Source organism: Xiphophorus maculatus, chromosome 17 (genome assembly GCF_002775205.1).
Source record: "Xiphophorus maculatus strain JP 163 A chromosome 17, X_maculatus-5.0-male, whole genome shotgun sequence".
NCBI lineage: Eukaryota > Metazoa > Chordata > Actinopteri > Cyprinodontiformes > Poeciliidae > Xiphophorus > Xiphophorus maculatus.
Window position 1 is genome coordinate 16,338,588 of NC_036459.1, and position 27,900 is coordinate 16,366,487.

Consider the following 27,900-nt stretch of genomic DNA (forward strand, 5'->3'; position numbering starts at 1 on the left):
TAGTATGACGTCGAAAATGTACAAAAAACGACATACTATAGTATGTCGTTTTTGTCGAAAATGTCGACTATGACGACATTTTATGTCGTCATAGTCGACGACATATGACGTCATATGTCGTCAAATGTCATAGTCGACATTTTCGACTATGACGTCGAAAATGTCCAAAAAAACGACATACTGTACTATGACGTCAAAAATGTCCAAAAAAACGACATACTGTACTATGACATCGAAAATGTACAAAAAACCGACATATTATAGTATGACGTCGAAAATGTCCAAAAAACGACATACTATAGTATGTCGTTTTTGTCGAAAATGTCGACTATGACGACATAAAATGTCGTCATAGTCGACGACATATGACGTCATATGTCGTCAAACGTCATAGTCGACATTTTCGACTATGACGTCGAAAATGTCCAAAAAAACGACATACTGTACTATGACGTCAAAAATGTCCAAAAAAACGACATACTGTACTATGACGTCAAAAATGTCCAAAAAAACGACATACTATACTATGACGTCGAAAATGTCCAAAAAACGACATACTATACTATGACGTCAAAAATGTCCAAAAAAACGACATACTGTACTATGACGTCAAAAATGTCCAAAAAACGACATACTATAGTATGTCGTTTTTGTCGAAAATGTCGACTATGACGACATTTTATGTCGTCATAGTCGACGACATATGACGTCATATGTCGTCAAACGTCATAGTCGACATTTTCGACTATGACGTCGAAAATGTCCAAAAAAAACGACATACTGTACTATGACGTCAAAAATGTCCAAAAAAACGACATACTGTACTATGACGTCAAAAATGTCCAAAAAAACGACATACTATACTATGACGTCAAAAATGTCCAAAAAAACGACATACTGTACTATGACGTCAAAAATGTCCAAAAAAACGACATACTGTACTATGACATCGAAAATGTACAAAAAACGACATATTATAGTATGACGTCGAAAATGTACAAAAAACGACATACTATAGTATGTCGTTTTTGTCGAAAATGTCGACTATGACGACATTTTATGTCGTCATAGTCGACGACATATGACGTCATATGTCGTCAAATGTCATAGTCGACATTTTCGACTATGACGTCGAAAATGTCCAAAAAAACGACATACTGTACTATGACGTCAAAAATGTCCAAAAAAACGACATACTGTACTATGACATCGAAAATGTACAAAAAACCGACATATTATAGTATGACGTCGAAAATGTCCAAAAAACGACATACTATAGTATGTCGTTTTTGTCGAAAATGTCGACTATGACGACATTTTATGTCGTCATAGTCGACGACATACGACGTCATATGTCGTCAAATGTCATAGTCGACATTTTCGACTATGACGTCGAAAATGTCCAAAAAACGACATACTATACTATGACGTCAAAAATGTCCAAAAAAACGACATACTGTACTATGACGTCAAAAATGTCCAAAAAACGACATACTATAGTATGTCGTTTTTGTCGAAAATGTCGACTATGACGACATTTTATGTCGTCATAGTCGACGACATATGACGTCATATGTCGTCAAACGTCATAGTCGACATTTTCGACTATGACGTCGAAAATGTCCAAAAAAACGACATACTGTACTATGACGTCAAAAATGTCCAAAAAAACGACATACTGTACTATGACATCGAAAATGTACAAAAAACCGACATATTATAGTATGACGTCGAAAATGTCCAAAAAACGACATACTATAGTATGTCGTTTTTGTCGAAAATGTCGACTATGACGACATTTTATGTCGTCATAGTCGACGACATACGACGTCATATGTCGTCAAATGTCATAGTCGACATTTTCGACTATGACGTCGAAAATGTCCAAAAAACGACATACTATACTATGACGTCAAAAATGTCCAAAAAAACGACATACTGTACTATGACGTCAAAAATGTCCAAAAAACGACATACTGTACTATGACATCGAAAATGTACAAAAAAACGACATACTATAGTATGTCGTTTTTGTCGAAAATGTCGACTATGACGACATTTTATGTCGTCATAGTCGACGACATATGACGTCATATGTCGTCAAATGTCATAGTCGACATTTTCGACTATGACGTCGAAAATGTCCAAAAAACGACATACTGTACTATGACGTCAAAAATGTCCAAAAAACGACATACTATACTATGACGTCGAAAATGTCCAAAAAACGACATACTATACTATGACGTCAAAAATGTCCAAAAAAACGACATACTATACTATGACGTCAAAAATGTCCAAAAAACGACATACTATACTATGACGTCGAAAATGTCCAAAAAACGACATACTGTACTATGACGTCAAAAATGTCCAAAAAAACGACATACTATACTATGACATCGAAAATGTACAAAAAACCGACATATTACAGTATGACGTCGAAAATGTCCAAAAAACGACATACTATAATACTATGATGTCGAAAATGTCCAAAAAAACGACATATTATAGTATGACGTCGAAAATGTCCAAAAAAACGACATACTATACTATGACGTCGAAAATGTCCAAAAACGACATACTGTACTATGACGTCGAAAATGTCCAAAAACGACATAGCATCACGTAGCATCACTCTGATAATTTAGTTTTCTCAGCTTAACTTGCTTAGTTATGGTTGTTTGGTGTTCAAACGTGACCACAAACACAAATGTTGCCTAATTGGTTTTTGATCCAAATCTCAGAATGCAAATGAGAGCAGCAGCTCTGGGAATTAAGCCTTTATGACATGTAGTCTGTCAGCAAAGACTATGGGAGAGAACAAAATGATGCAAGTCAAACACATAATGACCTGCAATATATACATGCATAGACATTTATGTATGGAACTGTTATGTATTTATACGTTTTAAAGGACATACTGAGTCATTTCTCCCCATTTTTAACGTCATATTATGAATAATTTTTACCCAGTGATTGTCTATACACTCCTGAATTGCCTCTTTTTAGTGTACATTTGTCGGTTTTTCCTTCTACTCAACTTTCCATTAATATGATAGGACAACAGCATCTGTGAACAAAGCTACTGAACTGATTAACTTACAGCCCACTCCTCCGACAATCAGGACCTCCTGTGAGCCGCAGTGAGCCATGGCCCTCTCTGTGATCTCCACCAGCATGGCGAACACCGTCTCCTGCAGGGGTAACAGGAAGGTGCTGCACGTCACTCATTTTATATTCATGTCAAATAATCCTAAGATTTCAGCACAAGTGGAAACACTCGTCCTTCTATTCATTTGGATAGGTTACCAAGTGGTTCAGAGTACCTGAAGGGAGAAGCACAGATCCTCTGCTGTGCACTGACCAGAGCTCAGCATTTTATTAGCTGCTTCCTGTCAGCAAAAAATAAGGATCATTAGACCTGAGAAATCAAACAGTTTGTCTTTTCTTTCTTCCTTCCTGACTCATATGCTCCCTAGCTTCCTTCCTCCTCTTGGATTTCTTTTAATGCCTTCCGTTTTTTTGAGTCCAGCCCTGTTTTTTGTCCATCCTTCCTTGCTTTCTGGCCCTCCGTCTCCAACGCTGAACCATGGATTCGTTCACGCCGAGCTTACGTACAGCGGCTCGATTCCCCTCCTGCACGCCCAGATCGACAATCCTGAACTGAAAGCTGCATCATATGAACTTCTTCGTGTTGTTTCCATGATGAGTTTGAAGAAATGTCTCCGCTGTGCCTGCTGCTAGCATGTGCTTGTTCTAAATGAAAATTAGCTTTTTTTATTTTATTTTTTTTATTGACAATAATATGTATAACAAGTTACAATAACTAACTAAAAGAACGACGAGGCGTAAGGCAGGTAAAGACGCAAAAATTACAAACAGGAAAAGGTTAAATACAGAAGATTAGGGCAGATTACAGGAGAAATTCTTTCCAAATTGAAGAAATCTGTTAGTTTGGTACAGGACTTCACAGAATACAAATATGAAGAAACACAAAAGGCATTCAATTTGGGTTTCAACATTTGCAGCTGTGGATATTAAATTTAGCTAAAATTAATATTAAGTAAAAGTTAAGTTAAAGTTAAACAGTATGTCTATTTCCAATTTTCTTATTAGGAGTAAAAAAATATCTTTGAATAATTGATTATGAGAGCAGTCCCAGGAAAGAGGAGTGATGGTTTCCTCAGAGTTGTGACAAAATGAACATAGACGGTCTACATTTGGGTGATATTTCAATATTTTACTATTAACAGGATAACATCTATGTAGAATCTCTAGACACTTCTCGAATCTTATTAGTTATTATTAGTTATTACGTTTTTCTTCAGCAATTACAAAAATCTTTCTACCAAATATCATTGTATATTTTAATTTAAATTTTTTTATTGTGTGCTTTGCTGGGATAAACTAAAATTCCCCCTCCCTTTAAGGGATCAATAAAGTTTTATTATTATTATAGATGTTTAAAAGCATTTATTTCTGTTAACTGAGTGTTGTAGCTCCGTTCGACTCAAAACTGCAACATTTATTACATTTTCAGCTGTGTGGTTCACTTTCACTCTGTGTCAAACAAAGAGCAGGCGAGTAATTCAAATGTAGAAATGTTGCTTACAAAATATTGTAATATAATACATATGTGAACATATTATAAATACTTAAAAAATAGACTGTAGTAGAGATTAAAATGGTTTAAAATATGCAGCCTATATTGGAAGTAAGAACTAGAACAGATCCAGTAAGTAATGGTGGGAAGTTGACCATTACTTGTTTTAGACCAGTCCTTCTCAAACTGTGGTCCACGGGCCACTGGTGGTCCGCAGGCGCCCCTTAACGGCCTGCAAGTTACTGCATGCTATTAATATATAGCATAACATATAGGTAGGTAGGTAGGTAGGTAGGTAGGTAGGTAGGTAGGTAGGTAGGTAGGTAGGTAGGTAGGTAGGTAGGTAGATAGATAGATAGATAGATAGATAGATAGATAGATAGATAGATAGATAGATAGATAGATAGATAGATAGATAGATAGATAGATAGATAGATAGATAGATAGATAGATAGATAGATAGATAGATAGATAGATAGATAGATAGATAGATAGATAGATAGATAGATAGATAGATAGGTAGGTAGGTAGGTAGGTAGGTAGGTAGGTAGGTAGGTAGGTAGGTAGGTAGGTAGGTAGGTAGGTAGGTAGGTAGGTAGGTAGGTAGGTAGGTAGGTAGGTAGGTAGGTAGGTAGGTAGGTAGGTAGATAGATAGATAGATAGATAGATAGATAGATAGATAGATAGATAGATAGATAGATAGATAGATAGTCGGTCAGGTGAGGCAGAGCCGCACAAATTGCAGTTTACTAATTTGCATTTGTGAACAAACACAGCTCAAACTCAAAGATTAAACTCACAGCATCATATTGTTGCTATGGTAACAAAACAATGTAACGATGAAGATTGTTCTTTGAACTTTTACAAAGTAAACTTGCCAGCTACCTTAAAATCTTACATTTAAATGTTAAACAATTTAAAATATTTTAATTTATGTATACTGAAACTATTCAATCTAATTTAGCAGCATTGATCATCTCAATAAACATGTTACTGTAGGAGCCATATAGATACATTTTTTGGAACTTAATACAAAATGTTATTTTGTGTTTACCTGAGTTTCATTTCTTACTCTGCTATTTGAAAAAAATAAGCATCTGTAATTGTATTGTGCTTAAGCTTATGATGTGGTGCCTGTTGATTGGTTATTGACTAATTGGTTTATGAAAGATGAAAGTACTTGTTCATTGTAGAAGTCTGGCACCTTGTGAGTAACATGGTCTTTTGACCGACACTTTCTGTTTGTTTTGAATCTGTTTGTTATTTTTATTTTCTTTTAAGTTCAGTAAAGACGTCGGATTCAAGACCTTTTTATTTTTAGAAGAAATGTGTCGCGTACAAAAGAGCTTTAAGACTAGTGAGATCTTCCAGTTACATTTATTTGTTTTATTTGTTTGTTAAAATATGAGCATTTATTGGGCCCCGAAGCCCTGGGGGGCCTTATGGAGCTGCTTACTTAATTTACTTCATTTTGTTTAAACAAAAGTGCAAATAATTGATATTCATTTTAATCGTGTTTTTTGATTTGTTATTTTTAAAGACCAGTTGTGGGTTTAAATAGCGTTTCACTGGCCAGGTCTTCCTGTAACATATATTTATCCAGTCATATTTTTACTTTTCCTGTCAACTTTACATTTTTTAATACAAAAACATGGTGGACCGCCTCGCCGCCCCGACCACCGGGCTTAGCAAGTTTACCTGGGGGAAACCCTGATCATCATTATGAAGTGGAAACAGGACGCCATGATTTGAAAATCGCTTACAATAAAAATGTGAACAGTGTGCTGCGTATTTGTGGTGAACTCCATTGAGTTAAAACTAGACTTTGAGAGATTTCAAGATTATCTGGGTCATTTAAAAACATGAGTATACTCTGTGTTCATCTCCATTCATCTATCATTTATGAAGACTAGAGTTGAAGAATGCCTTACTAATAATCTTTTTTTTTCAGATCTATCACATAAAAACCCAATAAATGCTCTAGTTTGAGGTTATAATGGAACAAAAAGTGAAAAAGTATAAATGCTCCACTCACCTCAATAAAGGACAGAATCCCAGAAAAAGACACGTCCATCCCCTTCACTGTGTACGGCAGCTCCACGTATCGACTTCCTCTGAAACAAACAGGAGAACACACAGCGTTTCCCTTCTGGTGAACGTTCTTCAGGGTTCTACTGGGTTCTACTCACTTTTTGGCCATCTGCTCTATGTTGTATCCTGGACTGGGATCGTTGGAAATCTGGGAAGAGTTCCATGAACGAGCGTTAACCTCCACGTCGTTCACAGTGAGGGGAAAAAAAACATGGCCGATGTCACCAACACACACCTTGATAACTCTGGCGAATCTGTCCAAACAATTGCCGACCGCGATGTCGATGGTCTCCCCAAATATTCTGTAGCGCCGCTCTAAGTAAGCGATGACCTGCAAACACGTTCTCACTGTAAGACTTCCAGTCCGTTACAATCATTTTAAACAGAGAACTAAAGGAGGTTCGCTATGAACCTGTGGTAGATATACTATGTCGGGTAAACTTTACTACGGGAATGAAAAGAACAGATCATGTCAGGAAGAGAAATCTAAAGAGAAAAGTAAAGGACATAAAAGAAGCAAAGATGAAAAAGAGAGGAAGGAAGGAAGGACACAAGAAAGAAAGCAAGCAATAAAGAGAAAGGAGAAATGACCCAGGAAGGACAGAGAGGAAATGGAAATGGAAGGACAGAGATGGAAGGAAGGAAAAACAAACAAGAGAGAGGGAGGAATAAAAAAGGTAGGAAGGAAATGAGTGAAGAACAAGAGAAAAGCAGGAAAAGAAGAAGATGAGGGAGGGAAAATGAAGAAAAGACAGAAGGATGAAAGACAGAGTTAAGGAAGGCAAAAACATAATGCGGGAAAAAAGTAAGTGAGGGGATGAAACAAAGATAAAGGAAGAAAAAACATGAGACAAAAGGAAAGGGAGAACATGAGACAGGACAAAAAAGATGGATGGATGAAGGAACCCAACATTTAATCAGTAGGATAAAATGGATAAAGTCTTTAAATACCAATAATTCTAAACTTTCCAGCCCTTGAAAACACTGTAATCAGACTTCAGACTTCAGCGAGGATCATCCTGAACTGATTGGTTACCAGCTGATTCTGAACACCGGCTATAAAACACCAGAGCGACGAGGCTGGAACCCCACCTGGGTGTTTCCCCCGCTGACGTACAGCACGGTGGGGTTGTCGGCCTGGGTTATGAGTCGGCCCATCTCGATGTGTCCGATGCAGTGGTTGACCCCCAGCAGGGGCTTCCCCCAGAGCTGGGCCACAGTGCGCGCTACGAGGGCCACCGTGACCAGAGGGGCTCCCATACCAGGGCCTGAGGGACAAGGAGACAGAGGGGCTGATGAGAGTTAAACAAATATATATTTATGTAGATTTAGCTCGTTGGTTTTCCACTGTAGTCAATGAAAATCCATTCTACCAAATCATGTCTGTTACCTTTAGTGTACGCCACGCAGTCAATGTCTGCCGGCTTCAGCCCCGCTTGCTCCAGCGCCTCCTTCAGGACAGTCAGTATGACTGCGCGGTGATGCCTGGCCGTGTCACTGGGCATGAACCCTAAGGTGAAGAATAAAAAGTGCTTTAAAAAAAAAAAGAAGAAGAAGAAAGAAGAGTGGATTCAGACCAGTTGGTCAGGAGCTCGCCTTGGCCCGGCGGTGTGATGTACGTCCGTCTGGGGTTAGACAGGACTTCACCGTCCCTTATGATGCCGATGCCAATCTTGTTGGCGCTTCCTTCGAATCCAATAACAACAGTCATGGCAGCTAAAGAAAAAAAAAAAAAGAATGATGATGTTAAGTGTTTTAATGTCTACAAAACAGGTCAGTGCCTGATTAAAAGTTTGCAGTTCTTTGGAGGCTGTCTGACCATCCATCTGGCTTTGACCTCTGAAATCTCACATAACTTATCTTTCTTATTGTTGAAGCAGAACCTCTGATCTTAACTGGGACAGTGTTTGAGATGTTCTTGGTTATTTTGGAACCTCCTGGATGAATTTTGGATGAAAAACTATTTTTGCAGAGCGAAATCCTGGAAGGGTTCCCCACTGTTCAACATCTGTTCCATTGAAATTGTTGTGTGTCACCTTTAAACACCGACAAACGTCAGAGATTGTCTCATGTTAAATTTCTTTAGTTTAGGATCTGATGCTTTGCTTTTTGAAGATCTTTAGCCCATTTCAATTTGTCATACATGTCCTTATAAAGTATTCTTGTTCTCGTTGGTTTGCGCACCATTTACCTAAAAAAAATTCAATTACAAAGTTGTAGAAAAACTTCAAGTTATCCGATATCAATCTGAAACATTTAAATGTGGTGTGTGTGGGGGGGGAACCAAACACACAATAACTGCAAGTGGAGTAAATGCTTTCTCACCACATTGTTCAAATGATGTAGGAACAAAGAAAACCAAAAAAACAAACCTTGTCAACAATTGTCAGGACAGATTTTTAGATATTAATACGCAGCTCAGATTATCTTGATATTCCTTCTGTACCTGCAGCCATGACTCTAAATGGTGGCACATTAAAAGAGTTTGTACTATGATGGAAACAACATAAGCTGGAGTTAAATCTAAAAAAACTCAGTTTTTATCAGTCACTTATAGCTTGATAGTTACATATTAGACTTTCAGTCAAAATATCCTTGCATAGCATATCTTTGTTGCACAATTATTTGTGAGTTTGTACCAGAAGTTAATTTCTTTAGATGAGCAGAGACCGACAATGCGATATTTAACGAAATATTTCCCTAATTACGGATTAGCAGCAGCTGTGTCGTTAGCGCCTCCTCTGGCTTCAGCTCGAATATTGTTTTATATTCTTATAGTATCAAAAAAAAAGTTTTACCGAGTATATAGGTTTGTTTTTCTTCCTCTCACGCCACATTAACTTTCACAGTAGTGGTTCTGAACGTCTGCAGCAAGAGCTACTCCATACACACATCTAAGGACCCAAACATAAAGAGCTGTTAACTCGCCTTATGAAAAAGAAAGAAAAAAAAGGCTTAGTCTCTAAACCACTGCTTTAACAACAAAACATGGCAGAATTTAAATTACTAGAAAGTATTCAGTTTTCTTTGTTAAATTATCATTAATACGTAATGATGTGTTTCATTTATTTATTTATTTTCCTGGTAGTTTTTCAGGCACATGCGAAGACAGCTATTAAGTCCTAGCAGCGGTGTCACATTGAGCGCTGTCGTGTTTGGGGGGAGTGACTGAGGCTGACTGGGAACTGCGGCTCGTCCGGGCTCTGCATCCTGTTGTGAAAGTGCGAGTAAGCTTACATTTGCATGGCCTTTTCCTAAAACGCGCCAAAAGTGCGTTTTTGCGAAAACGCACTTTTGCATTAGCCACATTTGCATTTGTTGAGGAAATGATCGAGAAGCGTGTTTTACTCGCTGGTCGTTCCTCTGTCATTCATTCCTTGTGCAGGCCGCCTGCTGCTGCTCTCTTTGTTAGAGTCACAGCTAGCTTTAGCACATGTTGGTAATAGCTTAACCAAATTAGCACGGAGAAATAGCCTAATAGCCCACTTCGTCTTTCTGATGCAGTTTTTTTACTGCCTCATCTTTAACCGGGCATGATATTTGCACAGACTCTACCCTTCATCATAATTAAATGACACACAAACATCAGTTTCCGGTTTTGTAGTTTAGGACTGAATCTGTTTAGGCTTCAAGCCACGTTTCGTGTTTCTCAAATCCTCAAACATGCCACAGGTATGTTACCAACTTGAGCATGCGCACACACTCAGATCTCCTTTTTATGATAGTCAATCTACACAAATATGGTCTCGAAAGCACATTGATTATGGATTTTCATACAAAATCACTAAAAGTAAACTAGCTCCTTGTTTTCATTTGTAAGAAGTGAATGGTTGTACTCCATTTACAAATATATGTGCTTAATGTACAGAAACCAGGGAAAGTGTCAAAATGCCCAAATCGGTTTTAGTGTGGACTAAATTATTACTGCTTGCTAAATATTACACTCGAGCAATCTTTTGTGATCTATATACACTGATTGAATTTACAGAGATGATGGTCATTTCCTAGCATACGTTAGGAACATGCAAACATGCAGTTTGATTTTTTTTTTTCTGTGGTAAAGAATCAGTCAGCATGTCAAAACCTGAGAGAAAATCTGTAATCAGCATCGGCCAGGAAAAACCTGATTGGTGCAACTCTAGTTGGAAGTTAAAATTTATTCCTCTGATGATCTAGCTAAAAAAAAAAAAATTGCTCAAAAAACGTTGATTGTTAGCTTTTGTAATAGGATTCAAAATTGGATTTGCACTGGTTGGAAGTTTGTGGCTGGTTTCTGATCTGCTGTGATTCTACACTAGAAAATAGATGAAGTTTAAAGTTGTCTTGCTTTATTTACAGTTGCTTCTTTAACATTTCTAATATTTTGGGTTTTTTTTACTCCAGCGGCGCGGGTGCTGCTGTGTGTGCGTGCTGTGTGTGTGCGAGGTGTGTTTGCCTGCAGAACCAGTTCCAACATGAAGAGAGGCAAGAAGACAGATGATGGGTCTGCTGATGGGGAGAATGATGCAGGCTCTGGTACTAAAACACAGAAAAAACTGCTGTTCCTAATAAAGATTTCATGAACAGAGGGGACACACACACTAAATGCACCATCCAATATTTATTCTTTTATGATCTCCATTCAGCGTCTGCAAAAAAAGCCAAGAAATCCAAGGAACCAGAAGCGCCAGTACTGTACGAAGACCCCCCTGACAAAATGACGAGCAAAGATGGCCGTAGCGCCAACATGAAGATCACCTCCTGGAACGTAGACGGGCTCAGGGCCTGGGTGAAAAAGAACGGACTGGATGTGAGTTTGCAGTAAAAAGTTCACTCAGTCTTATTTTGTTTTTAAAAGAACTAAATAAAAGCTAATTGCCGTGCTTGTCGTTCCCAGTGGGTGCGTGAGGAGGCGCCAGATGTTCTGTGCCTCCAAGAGACAAAGTGTTCAGAGAAAGCCCTTCCTGCCCAGATCACGTCCATGCCCGAGTACCCCCACAAATACTGGGCTGCGTCCAATGACAAGGAGGGCTACAGTGGTGTAGCCATGCTGTGCAAGACTGAACCTCTCAAAGTCACTTATGGAATTGGTGAGTAATGGGTTGATACTTAGTTTAGACCTGTGGTTTTCTGCTTTAGTCCTCAGGACCTACTGAGGTCCTGTTTTATTTGTGTCTGGACTTTGGAAGCGATGACCAGAGTAAAAAAAAAAAAACAACAACTTAATTCTCCAGGCAAAGAGGAGCACGATAAGGAGGGGCGCGTCATCACAGCCGAGTTCCCAAACTTCTACCTTGTGACGGCCTACGTCCCGAACGCGAGCAGAGGCCTCGTCCGCCTAGATTACCGCAAAACCTGGGACGTGGACTTCCGAGCTTACCTGAGCGAGCTCGACATCCAGAAGCCCCTGGTGCTGTGCGGCGATCTCAACGTCGCGCACCAGGAGATCGACTTGAAGAACCCAAAGGGCAACAAGAAGAACGCGGGCTTCACCCCGGAGGAGCGCGAAGGGTTCAGCCAGCTGCTGGCGGCCGGCTTCGTGGACAGCTTCCGTGAGCTCTACCCGGAGCAGGCCAACGCCTACACCTTCTGGACCTACATGATGAACGCCCGCTCTAAGAACGTGGGCTGGCGGCTCGACTACTTCCTGCTCTCGTCTTCCCTGCTGCCTGGCCTGTGCGATAATAAGATCCGTAACAAGGCAATGGGGAGCGACCACTGCCCCATCACTCTCCACATAGCTGTGTGAATCACCACATCTGATGATAATCCAACTTTTACTCTTGTCTTTTTTTTTTTTTTTTTTTTTGTTCCGACTTGTCTCAACTGCATCAGCTAGAGTGGTGCCCAGTCTCACTGTTAGTAGAGTTGCCCTGTAGCTTAGTAGTTTTCTTTAAATGTTCCACAACATCGATCGTGTCCGATTACCCAAACTACTTTCATAAAATCCGTGATATACAGCCAAGGTCTGCACACATGCAACACTAAGCACACATTTAAGCTAATTTTCATGATGTTTCTGTTACTGATCCACTGCTGTAAAAGGAAACCTGTCGTGGTTTAAGCTCCCTTCTTGTACCTTGTTATATTTTTTTATGTGAAACTTGCTTACACTCTTACACTCAAATAAAAACTCTTTATTTCCAGATTTTGAGTTGCACTTTTCTTAGCTCGATGGGTTTTATTGGTAATAAATAAGGGTGCAGCGATTGCAGTATTCCAGCCAATCGCTGATCTTAAAGTCAGACCTGCCGTTACCAATTATTTTCGTCTTAAATGTCACTAAATATAGTAAGTTGCTGAGTTTACAACAGTGGAGTGACTTATCAAATCCTGGTGGCTGGACTGTCAGTAAAACCTCTTTCACAGGAGAAAGAGGACAGTGGTTGAATTTTAGACCTTTGTTGAGGTAGATAAGATGAGGGGATAAGTTTGGCTTCACCGATCTCCCGAAATTAAGGATATTGGCACCAATAAATCTCCTGGCTGATAAATCGGTGCACCCCTAGTAGCAAAGGACTTGCTTGTAAGAAATGGCTAACATAAGATTGCATAAGATTCACACCATGGTCACAGGACAACTGGAAACAATGTGGGAAAAGCTTTAAAATAAATGTAAAAAAAAAAAACATCTTTGGGGAGAATTCTTACCAGGCCCTATTAATCAAGTTCCAATTGGTTCTTTTGAAACTACTTGGCACTTGCAAATGTAAGGAGTTTGCTACGTGAAACTCCTTACACAATACTTTTGTGACAAACATTAAGGTTTCTTCTGAGTTAAAAGTATTGGGAAGCAAGGTGGAGGACCCGTCATGGCGTGAACTCCGAAAATATCGTCAGATTTAATAAAATCTGACGATTTTGATGTCTCTTCCATTAAGAGACATCACACATCTCAATCCTAAATGCAAACCTCCCTCCATGGTGATAGGATGCTGCAGATCACCTAGAACATTGGTTCTCAAACTTTTCCAGAGTACCACCTCAACTAATACAAAGGTTTCAAGACCTGACAGAAAAAGAAGACGGTTCCCCCAAAGCCTGATGCCCTGATGGAAAAGCCAAAAGATTTTGCACCAACTTATTCAATCTGAAATAGGAGCAATGTTGTATGGGGCTTTTACACTCTTTTGAGATTTCTATTTTGAGGTCGCTAAATGACCCAGCGCCCCTTGTACAAGGATTGATTTTGTACGGTGAAATTAAAACTTGGATTTCATCAAACATTCTCAACTACACTTTCACTTAAAGCAGATTCTGTTGAAAGCATTTGTGCCAGAACAACTCGTGTTTTTAGCTAGGTTTTATTAGCTCTGCAACACAGACAATTAGCTCTGTTGTAAACCAGATTAGAAGACCACAGTGATAACCTAGGCTTTTAGAGAAACTGTGCAAAAAAAATATATGTAAACCTTGTAAAATGTTAAAGGAATGACTAACGACCTCCCTACTCGCAAAAAGGGTTGTTGCCCTGCCTTGAGGTACAAATATGTGGCATTGGTAACTTAAAATTTCTCTGAACAAACTCTGAAATTTATCATGAGTGGTGTTATTCTACAGCAATTGATATATATATATATATATATATATTTAACACCTTTCACACCCATTTAACAGTGATACTAATAAGTCTGTAGGTGTATTTATGACAGATGTGTCCTCAGATGCGTTTTAAGATGATAAGACTGCCTGAAACCCTTTCCACACTCTAAACAGAGATACGGTTTTTCTCCAGAGTGCGTCCGCTGGTGTCTCTTTAGCCGGTTGGCACTCAGAAAGCTCTTGTCGCATTCAGAGCAGGAGTATGGCCGGGCCCCGGTGTGGTAGCGCAGATGGATGGTCAGGTAGCAGGACTGGGTGAATTTCTTGCCACAGTGAGGACACTGGAATGGCTTGTGGCCCGTGTGGAAGCGCTCGTGCTTTAAGAGCTCTGCATGCGAGAAGAAACCCTTGCCGCAGTCGGAGCAAAGGTACGGCCTCTCGCCCGAATGCGTCAGCTCATGTCTGATCAAGGTCGCCTTGTACACAAAGCTCTTGTCGCACTGCGTGCAGCGGAAAACGTTTTCCCTGGTGTGGCAGCGCTCGTGCTTCTTCATGTTGCGCTCCCTCTTGAAGCTCTTGCCGCAGAACGAGCACATGAAGGGCATTTCTTCAGAGTGGATCTTCATGTGGCTCATCAAGCCGCCCTTATAGAGGAAGCCCTTCCCACACTGCGTGCATGTGTGCGGCCGCTCTCGATGCGTCCGTTGGTGAGCGGTGAGAGCCGCCCGGTAAGGAAAACTCTTCCCACAGTTGCAGCTGTGAGGTTTTTCCTCTTTGTGGGTGAGGATGTGCTTGTTCAGGTGTCTTTCGCAGTTAAAGCCCAGGTTGCAGTGAGAGCACTTAAATGAGTCTTCCACTTCGCCAGCATCCACTCCGTGGGTCTTGAGGTGCTTCACAAATGCAGCCTTCCAGGTGAACGTCTGACCGCACTCTGAACACTGGTAGTCCCCATCCTCTAAGTGGTCGTTGTTGTGCCTAGCTTGTTCCGTTGCTGACTTGAAGAGCTCCCCGCAGATCAAACACGACAACTTGTTTCCAGACGAGTGTGTCTGCTTATGCCGCTCCAGTGACTGTTTGAAGGAGAACTGCCGTCCACACTGGGAGCATGAAAATGGCTGCTCGCCTGTGTGCACGCGCTGGTGGGCTTTAAGTAAGGAGTGGAACCTGGAGACCTTCCCACAATCTGCACAGCTTAAGTGTCTGTGTTGATCTGCGGCATCAGTGGGGTGCACCTTCTTGATGTGCTGTAGTACCTGCCCTTCCTCAGAGTCCTGGAAGGAGCATTGAGGACAGGAGAAAGCAACTACTGAGGCATCTGCTGGAGAACCTGGTGGTACAAAAAGCAACGAGTTTACATATAAATACAAGCAAATACTTTCCGTTATTCACTATAGACAAGAATCACAGGTAGCTTTTACAAGTTCTCAAGAACCTAAACAACAAGTACCAAGTTAAGTACACAGCAAGATTAAACCAATTTGAACTTCATTTAGTAGTGATTTACATTCCAGTTTCTGTCTGGAAATAAGATTTTCCTTTAGCAGGGTTAGTTGTTTTTAGATCTCAAATATCAATCTTGTGTTTCACACCCTGTGGATGTTCTACACCTAAAACACAGGCTGGTAAGCAGAACATTGATTACACTCTTAATGTAATTTTACTTTCCATCTAATGAAACACTTCAGTAATTAGCAAAGCAGCAGAGTAGCAGTAACTCTGGTAATGTGACTGCAAAGGCAAGTTAGAACATTAGATCTCGTCAGGGAACTGGTAGTCCCCATCGTCTAAGTGACTACTGGAAGTTATAGAAGCCAAATTTCATAGACCTTCCATAAACTTTCACTTTCAAGGATTATGTCATAGTTATGAAGAACAAAAAATCCAGAACAGCATTTCTTAAAATCACTTACTTTCACCACCTTGCTTCGAGACCACAGGCGATCCATAGGAGTGCTCCGAACTGAAACAGAAGAATAATGATCATTAAGTTTTAAAGTCTGCAGTTAATTGGACTTTAATAAGTGTCAATGTGACAAAATCTAAAATGAAGGACATCAAAGACCAACACCGAGGAGAGGTGATTTTACCTGATGATAGGTAAAGGCCTCAGTGCTGAGGGATTCACCCTGCTGCACTTGTTCCTTTGATTAGTGGCCATGTGCTTCTGTAAATTTATCGCCTGGATCTTCATTGTGGGTCGACGTTTGCGTCCACTCGTGCGGACATTCTGTGGTTTGACACCGTTGTCTCGTATGGATTCAGAGAATGGGCGATCGCCTGTTTCCACCGGACAGTCTGGATCTGTGTGTTCAGCATTCGCTTCGTTGACATCCACAGCCTTATCAGTATCTGGCCCACCCTCTAAGCGTTCTTTGAGTTTGTCCGAGTTGCCATCGTCAGAGTGAGTCTTTAAGTGACTTGCGAGGGCCAGCTTACAGCTAAATTCCACGTTGCAGAGACGGCACGAGTGCGGCATGCAGGCCGTGTCCACGCAGCCATGCGCGCGTCCTTTTCTGTGTGTGCGTCTGTGTCTGTCGAGGGACTGCCTAAAGGAGAAGCAGCGGCCGCAGTCAGTGCAGCGATGGGGGCGTTCTCCAGTGTGGATGACGCTGTGAGCCAGCAGCGAGGAGGCAAACTTAAATTTCTTCTCACAGCAGGGGCAGTCATGTGGTCCTGCGGCAGCTTTGTGTTGAGAGGAGGATGGAAGTTCGGTCGCTTCTCTTTTTGGCTCTTCTTCCCTTGTCTTCTCCAAATACACAACCACAGAACGTTCCCTTACTGTGTCTTCTCTTCCTTCAAAGCAGTTTTCTTCTGTCACCACTTCGACGTTGGAGCTCGCACCTACTTCAACCTCAGAGTAATCAGAAACTGTAACTACTTCCGCTATTTCTGGTGCAAGTTGTGTTTCGACGTGGAGGTCTCGAAGTGGGTCCGACTGGTCGGGTTGTTCGCTGGTTTCCGCCAGTCTCCTCGGGGGAAGGGCAGAAAGTGAGGAAGAGATGTTGTCGCCCATACTAGCAGGTGGAACTGCATGAAAAGGAATAAAGCAGAACCATAAGTTTAGCTTATACGGTTTACAAAGACGCTGTCAAAAGAAGCGACCTACCATGTTGGTCTAAATGCCCAAGGTTCTTGTGGTGCTGCAGTAGATTCTTCAGGTCTGTGGGTTCAGAGACGGTTTGCAGACAGTCTTCCAACAGAGAGCACTCCGCTCCAAGCCAGGACACAGTCTGAGAAAAACGTCCGACATCAATATTCACACTATTGAACTTGAAAAACTTGTAAGGTCTCATTTTATAAGGACATTAGGATCCTCTACCTTGAAGTATGCTGCCTTGTCAATGAGGAAGGTAGAAGAAACAATCTCATTCCATAGCATATTAAAGGGGCAGTATTATGGAAAATCAACTTCTTTGAGCTTTACATAACGTTATAATGTTATTCCCTCATCAAAAACATACATGGATTGTCGCCTTGAATCTTTCATTCATGTTCGAGAAATCCTTTAATCTCCCATGGCAACCATTCAAGCTGTACAAAATGCCTGGTCGGACCTAGCGCTGCCTTTGAGATGAAGCTCCTGCACCTTTACTGGTGCAACGTTGTTAAAGGGTTAATAGAGCAGCGATGTTGTGGTGACTTCCTGAAGACTCGGTTTCAAATAGAGCAGGAGGTTTTAAAGAGACAGAAACAGAAAAAAGTCATTTTTGATATATGTATATAGTTACTTTATTGTGGTATAAAATGGCACTATGTGCCTGGAAAATAAATAATAAAGCCCGTTTAACAATATCCCTGGACTGAGCATGGCATATCAAATATAGTTATTGCAGCGGTGCTGTTAGTTCTGTCCACCTTCTATTGACATATTTATGGAAGTGTCATGATAAACTTCTGCAATATAATCTTGTTTCTTTAATTGGAATCATGCTTCATGTTCTACAGTTCTTTGTTGCAGTTCGATAATTGCCGGCGCAGTTTGTGTTTAGGCTCACCTGCTCCAGGTCAGGGACCGGAACCAGCTGAAACAGTCGGCAGAGAAACTCTGCAAACAGTGTCTGCAAGTCACTGTCGTACTGAGGGCCATACTCTGCAGGAAAGACGTCCTTTAAAGCAGAGAAACTATGGTGAAAAACGATACAATTGCAGGGGGGAAAAAATTACATTTTCAGAGCTTTTCTGCTTTTTCGAAAGTATTACAATATTTGGTGGCACCGCACACAACAGCCTGTACTGTCATGAAACATAGGAGTTACAGTATTTTCTGCCTCGACTCCCCGTGATGGATAGTCTCAAACCGGTAATCACTATGAAGTGTAAGGGGTAATTTGGAATGTCAGAACGGGAGTGACGTAGTGATGCGGTAAAATGCACAAAGTCCAAAGACGGAGAGCAGAACAACTGGATGCCAATTCAGATAATAACATGTTGAGATTGGTGAACAACACAGTTTCTTGCTCGGGGCCTGACACATATCTTTATACTACGTGCCGGAAGCCACAACGCTTTGGTAACATAATCCCAACTTCATGTTTTCAGAATGCAGCTGATCTGCTGCAGTGATGTAAAAGGACGAAGCGAACCATAAATGTTTTTGTTGTTGTTGTTGAACAATAAAAATGACTTGAAACTCACCAGGTACTTTTCTGTACCTTTCATTGAACTTAGTAAATACTAAGTCTCTTCATAACATAGCTAGATTCCTGAGGGCATCCAGTGAATTCTGGGAAGTTACAAAGAAAGTGTCTGGTAAGTTCTGGGAATATAATCGTAAGTTCTGGGAAACTCCACAAGCCAAGAAAGTGAACCACAAGTTCTGGGAAAGCGACCAGTAAAAATCTCTTAGAAAGTTTGCCCAAATACCCTGGTATGTTCCAGACTGTACCTGCTAAATTCCATGAAAGTTCTGAAAAGTGCCTGATGTCAAGCAAGTTCCAGAAAGCATCCACTTGATTTCCAGAAAGTTCAAGACAGTAACATATAAGATCATAAAAGCAATGTTTAAGGCTGTTTAATAAATAACTATTAATTATATATCTTTATAATTCAGAAAAGGAGCTTGAAGATTCCACAATAAAAAGTGGAAACATTTTTTATTTCAAACAAAGTTGCTACTTTGTTTGACTTTAAAGAGGAACAAGTGTAAAGTCTTACCATGAAAAAGTGCTTCCTTTCTTCCGGATCTTTGAGAAGAATTTGAATCAACTCAAGAAAATTCATTTTCACCGACTCGTCATCTGGTTCTCTTATCTGAAACATGGAGAATATAACTTTAAATTCAACACAGTCGATATGTAAAGCAGCATTAAAAGGAAAAATGACAATGGTAAAAGGTAAGTAAAAGTTTTTACCAGTGTGGGATGTGGTGACGTCATCTTCTCCAGGTAAGACAGAATCGTCTCACTGGAATGCTCATTACGACATAACTCAATAATATACTGTAGCGGAGAAAAACTCAGTCACTTCCCATCACTTGTAGCATCAGACTACCAAAACATGAAATTGTTTCGAAATGTTTGATAGATACCCTACCCATACTCACCCTAGCTCTTAACCCTAAATTCAGTTGAGTCCTATATTTGTCCATCAGGAGCTCTGGGACCATGTCCACCACCAGCGACACAAAGTCTGACAGCTTCCAGTAGCTCGTAACATCTTGTTTCCTCAACACCTGCCACATAGAGGCTGCCATGAGCTGCAGAGGGGGCACCAGGAGGCGCAGCGATGCCAGGGGTAACGGGTCACCTAAAAACAGGCATTGAAATATATTATATGGTTAATTAAAAACATATATTGTCCGTCTCACAAGAAAAGTACAGAAAAAGAACCGTCTTTCTGAAGTGTCCAGAAAGAGACAGAATTTTCACTTTAACCTCAGAATTCAGAGAAAGTCGGAATTCGGATTTTAAAATGAAGAATTTTAATTTTCACTGGCCCTAATCCCCTTCTACACATACACAATTATACATATTTGTTGTATTTAAAAGCTGTCTTTGAAAACGTTCATTACTTGTAGAAAACAGATGGCTGCTCTGAATGCCTCCCATGAGGGTGTGTTCAACAACCGTGTTATTAAAAATGTTGCTAGTAGCATCGACGCTGCATTTCTAAGCCAAACTTGGCACAATGATGAGACACAAACAGCTACATCTATTCGTGGAGACTAAATATTCAAAGATAACGTTTTCATCACGGGCTTGACCCAAACAACGCGAACATACCGATGTAATGTCATAGACAAGCTATGGAAATGAGCTAATGGCTCAATTAAAGCTATGCTTATCCTTGCCGTCTTTAACTGTCCGTTTCCAACAAATTAGTTTTTATCCACATTACGTTCTTAAACAGCCCAACCTCTGGGGATGTCCGTCAAAACGTCTGAGTCCATTTCCTTCTGCTGGGGTTGAAAAGTTTCAGTAGCTTGGATTAGCCTTCCAGCTAGCTGGCTAACCAGTCACCATACAATACGTGGTTTATCTTTCACAGACTCTGGACAACACAGCTTTTAATTCAACGTCCGACTGCCGAAGCTTCAACTTAGACTCAAAGATAGTTAAATAAATGTGTATACAATAAAATAAACGTTAATTTTATCCCAGGGAGTAGTAGTTAGAAAATTCTTCTTTGCTTTATTCATTGGCTAATTCTGACATTTTCCAGGTTGCTGCTGCCACCTGCTGGAAACGCGGTGAATCGCATATAAACCCATTACCCATAAATGTCCCTTGCGTTTCTAGTTTAAAAAATGTATTTCTAAGAATGAATGAAAAATGTTAAGCTTACATTAAATGTATTTTTTGTTATGCATTTTTAATGAAAAAAAAACGCTAAACAGAACATTAAAAGGTATAGTTCTAATTATAAGATTCCAACAAATTGGAAACAGAGTTTTCAATTGGTTGGTTTTAAGTTTAAGTTATGAGTCTGTACGTCATAATTATGTTTTTTTTAATTATTATTTTGAATTTCAATGTAATGCAAAGCAACAATGCAAAAAAGTAATAATTATGAACACATATTATTTAATTATGCAAATAAAAATGTCCAAGTTCTATGTTTAAAATTCAAAACTATAAAATAAAAAAATATACATTTTAAGTTGAAAATTAAGCCTTTCAATTCAATCGTTTTATATTTTAAAGTTTACTTTACAAGACTAAAATATAAAATGGCAAATTTGAAAACCCCAATTTTCACTTACAAAAAATCATAATTATACATTTGAAAGTCAATATTTAAAAGTCATGATTTTTTTGTGTCTGGTTGTCTTTATCTGATCAAACGGTCGTAGGCTGCGGTCCACGCGGGTCTTACTTTAATATCTATGGAGCTCAAAATATTTAGTAATGTTCAATTTAAGTAAACATTCAGAATGTAAAAGTCATAATTATTGGTTTCATAGCCTAATTACACAACGTCACAAAGACATTTTTTTAACGATTTAAAGTTATAGTCTAATAATTTAAATTTCTGAATTTTAGTGTCTTGAATATGAGATCAAAAAGTTAAAGTTACAAATGATTTCATTATGACTTCTTGACATTATTCTTTCAAGTGGCAGAAGCCTATTGCTGCTCGGCTCAGCCTGCTCTCAGCCCAGATTATCGCTGCCTGGCTCCTATTATTATAATCACCTCTCTGCTCCATGGAGTCCTCTGGGTCCTCCGCTCTGGAACGACTCACCTTTAACAACACCGCGCTGAAACGGCTCCCGGTAGATGTCTCCGCCGAGCCCGGCTCCAGGACTGTCCCGGGAGCGTCTTTCTCCCGTGTCGGCTCCCTTCATCCACTGCTCCGGCCCACAATCGTGGCGCTGTCCCAGCCGTCTTTCTCTCTATTGGGCCTGACTGCGCAAGAGGTGCTGGACGACCCTCTGGCCCCGGAGTATTTGAGCGGCTCCAGGCTGCTGGCTGGTTCCGAGCCGGCTGCGCACTGCTACTGCGGGCATCAGTTCGGGCTGTTCGCGGGTCAGCTGGGCGATGGAGCGGTCATGTATCTGGGGGAGGTGGAGTCAGATACCCAAGGACATTGGGAGATACAGGTGAAAGGTGCTGGAGTCACACCTTACTCCAGGTAGTTTAAAAAAATATATATTATTATGTTTTGTTCTTTTATGTTAGTTGGCAGAATGGTGAGGTTAAAGGTGACCTTGGAGACCTTTCTAAGTCTTGCATGAATGTGAGTGAGAGCTGATTAAGAGCTTAGAGCTGCTTGGTGCGCACCTGATTTATTCCTCATTGGTTAACAGCTCATTTGACAGAGTAAAACAGGCACCAACAATGTTTTTTTGCTCATTTATCCACAACTTCACACCCTTTTCTGCTTTTTAGTGTTACGGCAACTTGCAAATCTATTCACGTCTGTTATAACCTTTGGCATTTTGCCACATCCCATCCACTTTTAGTGGGATTTTCTGTGGCAGGCCAGCACAAAGTAGTGTGTAATTTTGAAGTGGAAAAAAAACAATTTTATTTTTTTTAAAGTGTTTAGCTAAAATTAGAAAAAAACATGAAATGGACTTGTTTTCAGTCCTCTGAATACACACTTTATGGAGTCATCTTTGGCTGCAAGTATTTTGGGGCAAGTCTGATCAAGCTTTGCTCGTCCACACACTGAAGTTCTCCTCCATTGGCTGGGAAAAATCATCTCAGATTCAGCCTGAGGCGTATATAGCTTTTTAGGTTTTCTATAGAATCTCCATCTATCTTTCCTAAAACTTTAGTTTTCTTGTTTAAAAAAAAAGCACCTTCACAACATTACACTGCAAATGAACAGTTACGGCATTGTGATAAGTACAGTGTTAAGTTTTCCTGCATAAAAAATTGTGAACGTAGGCCTTGAGGATATTCTTCTAGATGTTTGCTGTGTCTTCAACATAGCTTGTGGTGATCTACCAACTGATAGCTTTCCTTCTGTAGTGATTTTCCTCTTTCCAGTGTTTGTTGAAGGTCGGACTGGAGGAGTAGGCATCTTAATTGCTGTCCTGATAACAGATTCTCTCACCTGACTTGTGAAACTCCAGCTCATTCTGAGTTGTGTTTACCGTCCTTCTTGACCAACCTGTCATGGATGACTATGTCTTGGTAGGTCTGGCGTTGTGCCGTCCTCTCCCCATTTTTAAGCCTGAAGTAATGCTGTGACAATGCCACACTTTCAGATTGCCCAGTTTTCTCCTGGTCTGTTTCATAAAATCTAAGAAGATTGAGGATGGAGCGTTACAAAATGCGGGACACTTCAAGAGGCAAAATTACTATTGACCTGTAAACAGACCGGTATTGTGTGCCCTTCAGAGACGGTGATGGCAGGAAGGTGCTTCGCTCCAGCGTCAGAGAGTTCCTATGCAGCGAAGCCATGTTTGCCCTGGGGATCCCCACCACCCGAGCAGCCTCCCTTGTTACCTCTGACCTCCACATCGGCAGAGATCCTCTCAACAATGGTGAACGGATTCTGGAGCGTTGCTCAATTGTCATGCGTCTCGCCCCTTCTTTCATCAGGTTTTCCAACTTTCTATGTAGATAACAAGCAGAATCTTACCTTCACAAAAGGTGGACGTGAATTCTGTCTGTGTCGTTACTCTGTTTGTAAACCAATAGATTTGGCTCCTTTGAGATCTTCCTGGGCCGGGATGAATTCTCTGGCCTGCAGGGTCCCAGCGCGGGGCGCCATGACAACCGTGCTCAGCTGCTGGATTATGTGATTGAGAGTTTCTATCCACACATTCAGCAGGCTCACAACAACAGGAGAGAAAGAAATCTCTCTTTTTTCAGAGAGGTAAGACCTCAGTGGATTTTTCTTCCAGGTTGCCTCATCTTCATGGCACCGCTTTTGATTCATCCACCAGGTGATGATGCGGACTGCAAAGCTGGTGGCCCAGTGGCAGTGTGTTGGATTTTGCCATGGTGTCCTCAACACAGACAATATGAGCATCCTGGGTCTGACTCTGGACTATGGGCCCTTTGGTTTCATGGACAGGTACCATTTACATAAGTCTATCTATGCCAGATTTACAGTATGTGATGTAAAGAATGAGAACATGATGACTCACTGCAACAATTTTTCCAACTTCATTAGGCCAAAAGGCAAACTATCGGAGGAAAAACCTGCAATGATTCTCTTTATTTATTTTGCCATGGGAGGCTAACATTTGGGTTAGCCCCCCCAATGTCCAGCGCAGCGACATATAGGGACATACCTGCTTGTCCCTCTAACGACAAGCAGGTATGGACAATGATTCAACAGACACTTTCCTTCAACAAATGTATGCATTTTTAGTTGAGTATAAATACACATTGGGTTAAATGTGGAAAAAAAACACCTTAAAATCTCAGGTTTTTGTGATGGAAAGAATTGAACAATGTGAATCATTTAATTTTGCACATCCACCTACGTCTGTCTGACAGATTTGATCCAGATTTTGTCTGCAATGCCTCAGACAAAAGGAGGCGCTATTCGTACCAAGCGCAGCCCTCCGTGTGCCGCTGGAACCTGGCTCGTCTGGCCGAGGCGTTGGGCTCTGAGCTGAGGGCAGCGGATGCAGGAGCGGTGCTGGATGACTTTATGCCCACTTACGAGGCTTTCTACCTGTGCGGCATGAGAAAAAAGTTGGGACTTGTGAGAAAAGAAGAGGCAGAGGACAGAGAAGTTGTGTCAGACCTATTGCGGGTCATGCACAACACAGGTAAAAAATACAAAAAACTGCTCTAGATATAGTTTTATAATGGTTTATTTGGAAATAATTGTACTCTTAATTGGGTTTTTTTACGCAGGGGCTGATTTCACCAACACTTTTCGCCTTCTGAGCCGTGTACCTTGGCCTGAGGGAGAAGATGACGAGAGGGCCACTGTGGGGCCAGTGGTGGACCTCATTCTAAAGCAGTGTGCCTCCATTGAGGAGTTAAAGGTGGCTAATAAGCCCACGATGGAGGACCGGTGAGAGGTGTATGGTGGATGAGTTTACCTCTACTTGTACAACACAATAAAATGATACTGAAGCGTGTACCAGCCCCACCGTATACTCTCATTGAATGTTTCACCACTGAACATTTTCAAATCAAGTCCTTTTTGTTAACTGATCTCTTTTTGTTTTCTTTAATGCCAGCATTTTGGAAAACAGTCTTACCAAGATAATGTGTAAGTTAAAGAAGCGATCTGAAACAGACCACACTAGAAAACATCAATTAGGCAGAACACAAAGACCATTAATGGGTGATGTGAAGCACAGAGATTTCCTTTTCTTCATGACACTTGGTGGGTCTACTGACCCCCTCTGTGATTTTTACGTGGCCTACAGTCATGTTGCTCAGTTGCCCTCATTTTCTATTTCTTCCTCAACCAGTTGATTGTGGCACATTTAGTTCCAAGGAAACTTCATGCCTGGATTTTTTTTGTAGAGATGACATCCTATCATTGTCTGGCCATTGCCTTCCTATGCAATTCCACTCGATTCTCATCTCCCTTCAGTTTTCCGTCTGGAATTTTCCCCACTAAGCTTGATTTCTATGGTCGAATTTCAATTGGGCCAATCAGCGAACAGAAGGAGGACAACAACATTGATTATCTGCACTGTTTTAGAATTGTAGTCCATCTATAAAAGACTGTAGTTTGGCAATGCTGGACTACAGTTTGTGTTGACCATGCTTCCAAAAACTGAGCAAATTAAGTCGGAGCAATAGGAATGTTTTTGACACTTTATTGCTGGAAAAGATGTTGTGAATCTACTCCCTACGGGGTCGTTTACAGCACACGGAGTTTCCAGTAAGCTTCATTGAGCCGGCGCATTAGGTATGCCACTGCCGAATGTTAGCAAGTGGGTAAAATTACATCCAGTCGTTTGAAACTTCAACATAGTCCATGCCCTCAGCAAGCAATCGTTTCTCAATAGTACAGACCCTTTGTACAAAGCAAGTCATAGAACAAGGTTTTATAAGCCTTAGGCAATGATGTTTGGATGACTGAATTGAATGATTGGGATGGGTTGCCTACAAGTTGCAACACTTATGGTCTACCAAAAAATATTAAGGGATAGTTTGACTTTGAGATGTTGACTTAGTCTCTTAATTACTGGGTCTCAATCCAATCTAGCGTCCATGGGATGTTCTGGGCAAACAAGTCTAAAGTTTCTTCACCTTCGCAACTTATTAGACTAAAAAATTATGCTGCAAACATCTTGGTATCATTTAGTGGAGTCCCTGCCAAAATGGGTCATACCTGTTTTGACTGTAAAAGGGCAACCAATAAAAGCTGGCCATAATGTCATCCATAATCAGTGTACATGTACAATTTAAAGACTCGAGCAAAGAAACCACATTCACAGTTTCTTTCCTTTTTAAACAACTTCTAACTTTCCTGTGTCGTTTCTTCTTAGTGAACTGGCAATGATTCTGTCCATGGCACACACCAACCCAGTCATGTTCGGAATGGTAGCAGACAGGCCAGACGTGGCCCAGCAGCTGGAACTCATGGGCCGGCTAAAAGAGCTCCTAGAGACGGACCAAGAAGAGCTGAAAGAAAAGCAGCGCGGTGACTGGATCCGCTGGACTTGCCGATACAGGTCAGGAGAAATTACCCTGAAAAGCACGTGTTGTCTGCCTGTTGTGCTCTGTCAGAATTGTAGAGTGTAAGAAATATTGGCCACCTACAGGTTGGCTTTTATTTGTTTTATTTGAGTTTAGAACCATGTCACAACTCCTTTAAAGAGTTGTTTTTCTTTTGCTGCTGGTATACCAGGAGGCGCTTAGCCCGGGAGTTTGATGGCACAAGTGACTTGCACCTTGTTAAAAAAGAGAGGCTAAGAGTGATGAAGAGCAGCAATCCCCGTGTGGTTCTTCGCAACTATATTGCACAGAATGCTATTCAAGCAGCAGATAAAGGAGACTTCTCTGAGGTGAGACCAAAGCTGGAAAACCCCAAGTCTCCCAAATGGTAACCAGGAGCAGTGGGATGTACTGACTGAGATGCTCAGTGACCAGGCTAACTATTATAAACAACATAAGCCAGCAGCAATACGTATATATGTATATATATTTCTGAAATCTGCACTTTTAAAGAGATAGTAGAAACGAAGGTTGCATGTGATGAGAAAAATATCCAGTGCCTCGGAAAAGAAGTTCTGTTTTTCGGTTTGTTCTTTTCAGGTCTCAGTTATTCATCTTTCTTGCGTCTTGTTTGACAGGTTAACAGAATTCTCAAGGTTCTGGAGGACCCGTACACGGACCCTGAACCTTTGTGCCAACAAGATGGAACATGCGATGAAACAGAGAAGCTGTTTGCTGATGGCTACGATGCTAAGCCTCCTGCTTGGGCTCAAAAAATTTGCATCACTTGATCCACATAGAGCCTCCCTAGGCTGCTGCTGCTGCGAGAGAGAGAGAGAGACGTCTGTTTTCACTTCTGGAGTACAGCAAACAGATTATTTGTCATATGTTTATGTTTATGTTACATCTAAAATATGACATAGATAGGAGAGGAACATTTACATCAGTCACCCAGTTACTTTCTCTCAGACTCTCTTCTGTTGCATAAAGGGAGGATGTTATTTTGTGGTGTGTTCCGCCATTCATTTTTGCACAGAACTAAGTTTGATCAAATTGCAAGGTAGTTTTATACGTAAAAAACAATATTAGAGTTTATATTAGAAAAAAATCTTCAAAACTATAGGCACCCCTGTATTAATGTGTAAAAAG

The 27,900-nt window shown here is 40.7% G+C and overlaps 4 protein-coding genes across 7 annotated transcripts in view; 2 read left to right on the top strand and 2 right to left on the bottom strand.

Moving 5' to 3' along the window:
- Positions 1–9,593, bottom strand: part of osgep (O-sialoglycoprotein endopeptidase) — a 15,179-nt gene extending 5,586 nt beyond the window's left edge. Inside the window, exons 1-9 of the mRNA XM_023350017.1 lie at positions 9,496–9,593; positions 8,294–8,413; positions 8,088–8,207; positions 7,790–7,965; positions 6,933–7,028; positions 6,796–6,845; positions 6,642–6,720; positions 3,330–3,395; positions 3,107–3,197 (exon numbers count right to left, since the gene is read on the bottom strand). Of these exons, the coding sequence (XP_023205785.1) occupies positions 3,107–3,197; positions 3,330–3,395; positions 6,642–6,720; positions 6,796–6,845; positions 6,933–7,028; positions 7,790–7,965; positions 8,088–8,207; positions 8,294–8,408 (793 nt within the window). The 5' untranslated portion in view covers positions 8,409–8,413; positions 9,496–9,593. The remainder of the gene's footprint in view (positions 1–3,106; positions 3,198–3,329; positions 3,396–6,641; positions 6,721–6,795; positions 6,846–6,932; positions 7,029–7,789; positions 7,966–8,087; positions 8,208–8,293; positions 8,414–9,495) is intronic.
- A 242-nt stretch (positions 9,594–9,835) lies between these two features.
- On the top strand, positions 9,836–12,822 carry apex1 (apurinic/apyrimidinic endodeoxyribonuclease 1). Of its 2 annotated transcripts, none has more exons than XM_005801160.2 (5): positions 9,836–9,924; positions 11,081–11,212; positions 11,323–11,486; positions 11,574–11,766; positions 11,911–12,822. In XM_005801160.2, the coding sequence occupies exons 2-5, from the start codon at positions 11,152–11,154 to the stop codon at positions 12,423–12,425; spliced, it is 933 nt and encodes a 310-aa protein (XP_005801217.1). In that variant the 5' UTR covers positions 9,836–9,924; positions 11,081–11,151; the 3' UTR covers positions 12,426–12,822. The 2 variants fall into 2 exon arrangements, with proteins under 2 accessions (XP_005801217.1, XP_023206104.1); XM_023350336.1 differs by having other exon boundaries at positions 9,837–9,918.
- On the bottom strand, positions 12,465–20,860 carry LOC102221208 (zinc finger protein 420-like). Of its 3 annotated transcripts, XM_023350333.1 has the most exons (9): positions 20,573–20,860; positions 19,761–19,963; positions 19,570–19,656; positions 19,373–19,468; positions 18,214–18,324; positions 17,325–17,448; positions 16,306–17,245; positions 16,129–16,178; positions 12,465–15,545 (listed from the first exon to the last, which is right to left on the bottom strand). In XM_023350333.1, the coding sequence occupies exons 1-9, from the start codon at positions 20,604–20,606 to the stop codon at positions 14,320–14,322; spliced, it is 2,871 nt and encodes a 956-aa protein (XP_023206101.1). In that variant the 5' UTR covers positions 20,607–20,860; the 3' UTR covers positions 12,465–14,319. The 3 variants fall into 3 exon arrangements, with proteins under 3 accessions (XP_023206101.1, XP_023206103.1, XP_023206102.1); XM_023350335.1 differs by lacking the exons at positions 19,373–19,468; positions 19,570–19,656; positions 19,761–19,963; positions 20,573–20,860 and adding exons at positions 17,538–17,552; positions 17,680–17,861 and having other exon boundaries at positions 18,214–18,305; XM_023350334.1 differs by lacking the exons at positions 19,373–19,468; positions 19,570–19,656; positions 19,761–19,963; positions 20,573–20,860 and adding an exon at positions 17,538–17,861 and having other exon boundaries at positions 18,214–18,305.
- A 1,003-nt stretch (positions 20,861–21,863) lies between these two features.
- On the top strand, positions 21,864–27,594 carry LOC102220944 (selenoprotein O-like). Its single transcript, XM_005801194.2, has 9 exons — positions 21,864–22,291; positions 23,509–23,712; positions 23,812–23,989; positions 24,060–24,190; positions 24,619–24,896; positions 24,985–25,147; positions 26,583–26,768; positions 26,945–27,101; positions 27,390–27,594. Exons 1-9 carry the CDS (start codon positions 21,864–21,866, stop codon positions 27,540–27,542), a joined length of 1,878 nt encoding a protein of 625 aa, XP_005801251.1. The 3' UTR covers positions 27,543–27,594.
- Positions 27,595–27,900: the final 306 nt, after the last annotated feature.

What these genes read in the sequence shown, in the direction of transcription:
- apex1 (XM_005801160.2), top strand. Translation starts at nt 11,152, where the DNA reads ATGAAGAGAGGCAAGAAGACAGATGATGGGTCTGCTGATGGGGAGAAT. An exon ending in TGAAAAAGAACGGACTGGAT is followed by an intron (nt 11,487 to 11,573) that starts GTGAGTTTGCAG and finishes TGTCGTTCCCAG; the next exon opens with TGGGTGCGTGAGGAGGCGCC. An exon ending in CAAAGTCACTTATGGAATTG is followed by an intron (nt 11,767 to 11,910) that starts GTGAGTAATGGG and finishes TTAATTCTCCAG; the next exon opens with GCAAAGAGGAGCACGATAAG.
- LOC102221208 (XM_023350333.1), bottom strand. Translation starts at nt 20,606, where the DNA reads ATGGACTCAGACGTTTTGACGGACATCCCCAGAG. An exon ending in CGTCACCACATCCCACACTG is followed by an intron (nt 19,469 to 19,569) that starts GTAAAAACTTTT and finishes TCCATGTTTCAG; the next exon opens with ATAAGAGAACCAGATGACGA. An exon ending in AGGCCTTTACCTATCATCAG is followed by an intron (nt 16,179 to 16,305) that starts GTAAAATCACCT and finishes CTTCTGTTTCAG; the next exon opens with TTCGGAGCACTCCTATGGAT.
- LOC102220944 (XM_005801194.2), top strand. Translation starts at nt 21,864, where the DNA reads ATGGAGTCCTCTGGGTCCTCCGCTCTGGAACGACTCACCTTTAACAAC. An exon ending in GCGGGTCATGCACAACACAG is followed by an intron (nt 24,897 to 24,984) that starts GTAAAAAATACA and finishes TTTTTTACGCAG; the next exon opens with GGGCTGATTTCACCAACACT. An exon ending in CGCTGGACTTGCCGATACAG is followed by an intron (nt 26,769 to 26,944) that starts GTCAGGAGAAAT and finishes CTGGTATACCAG; the next exon opens with GAGGCGCTTAGCCCGGGAGT.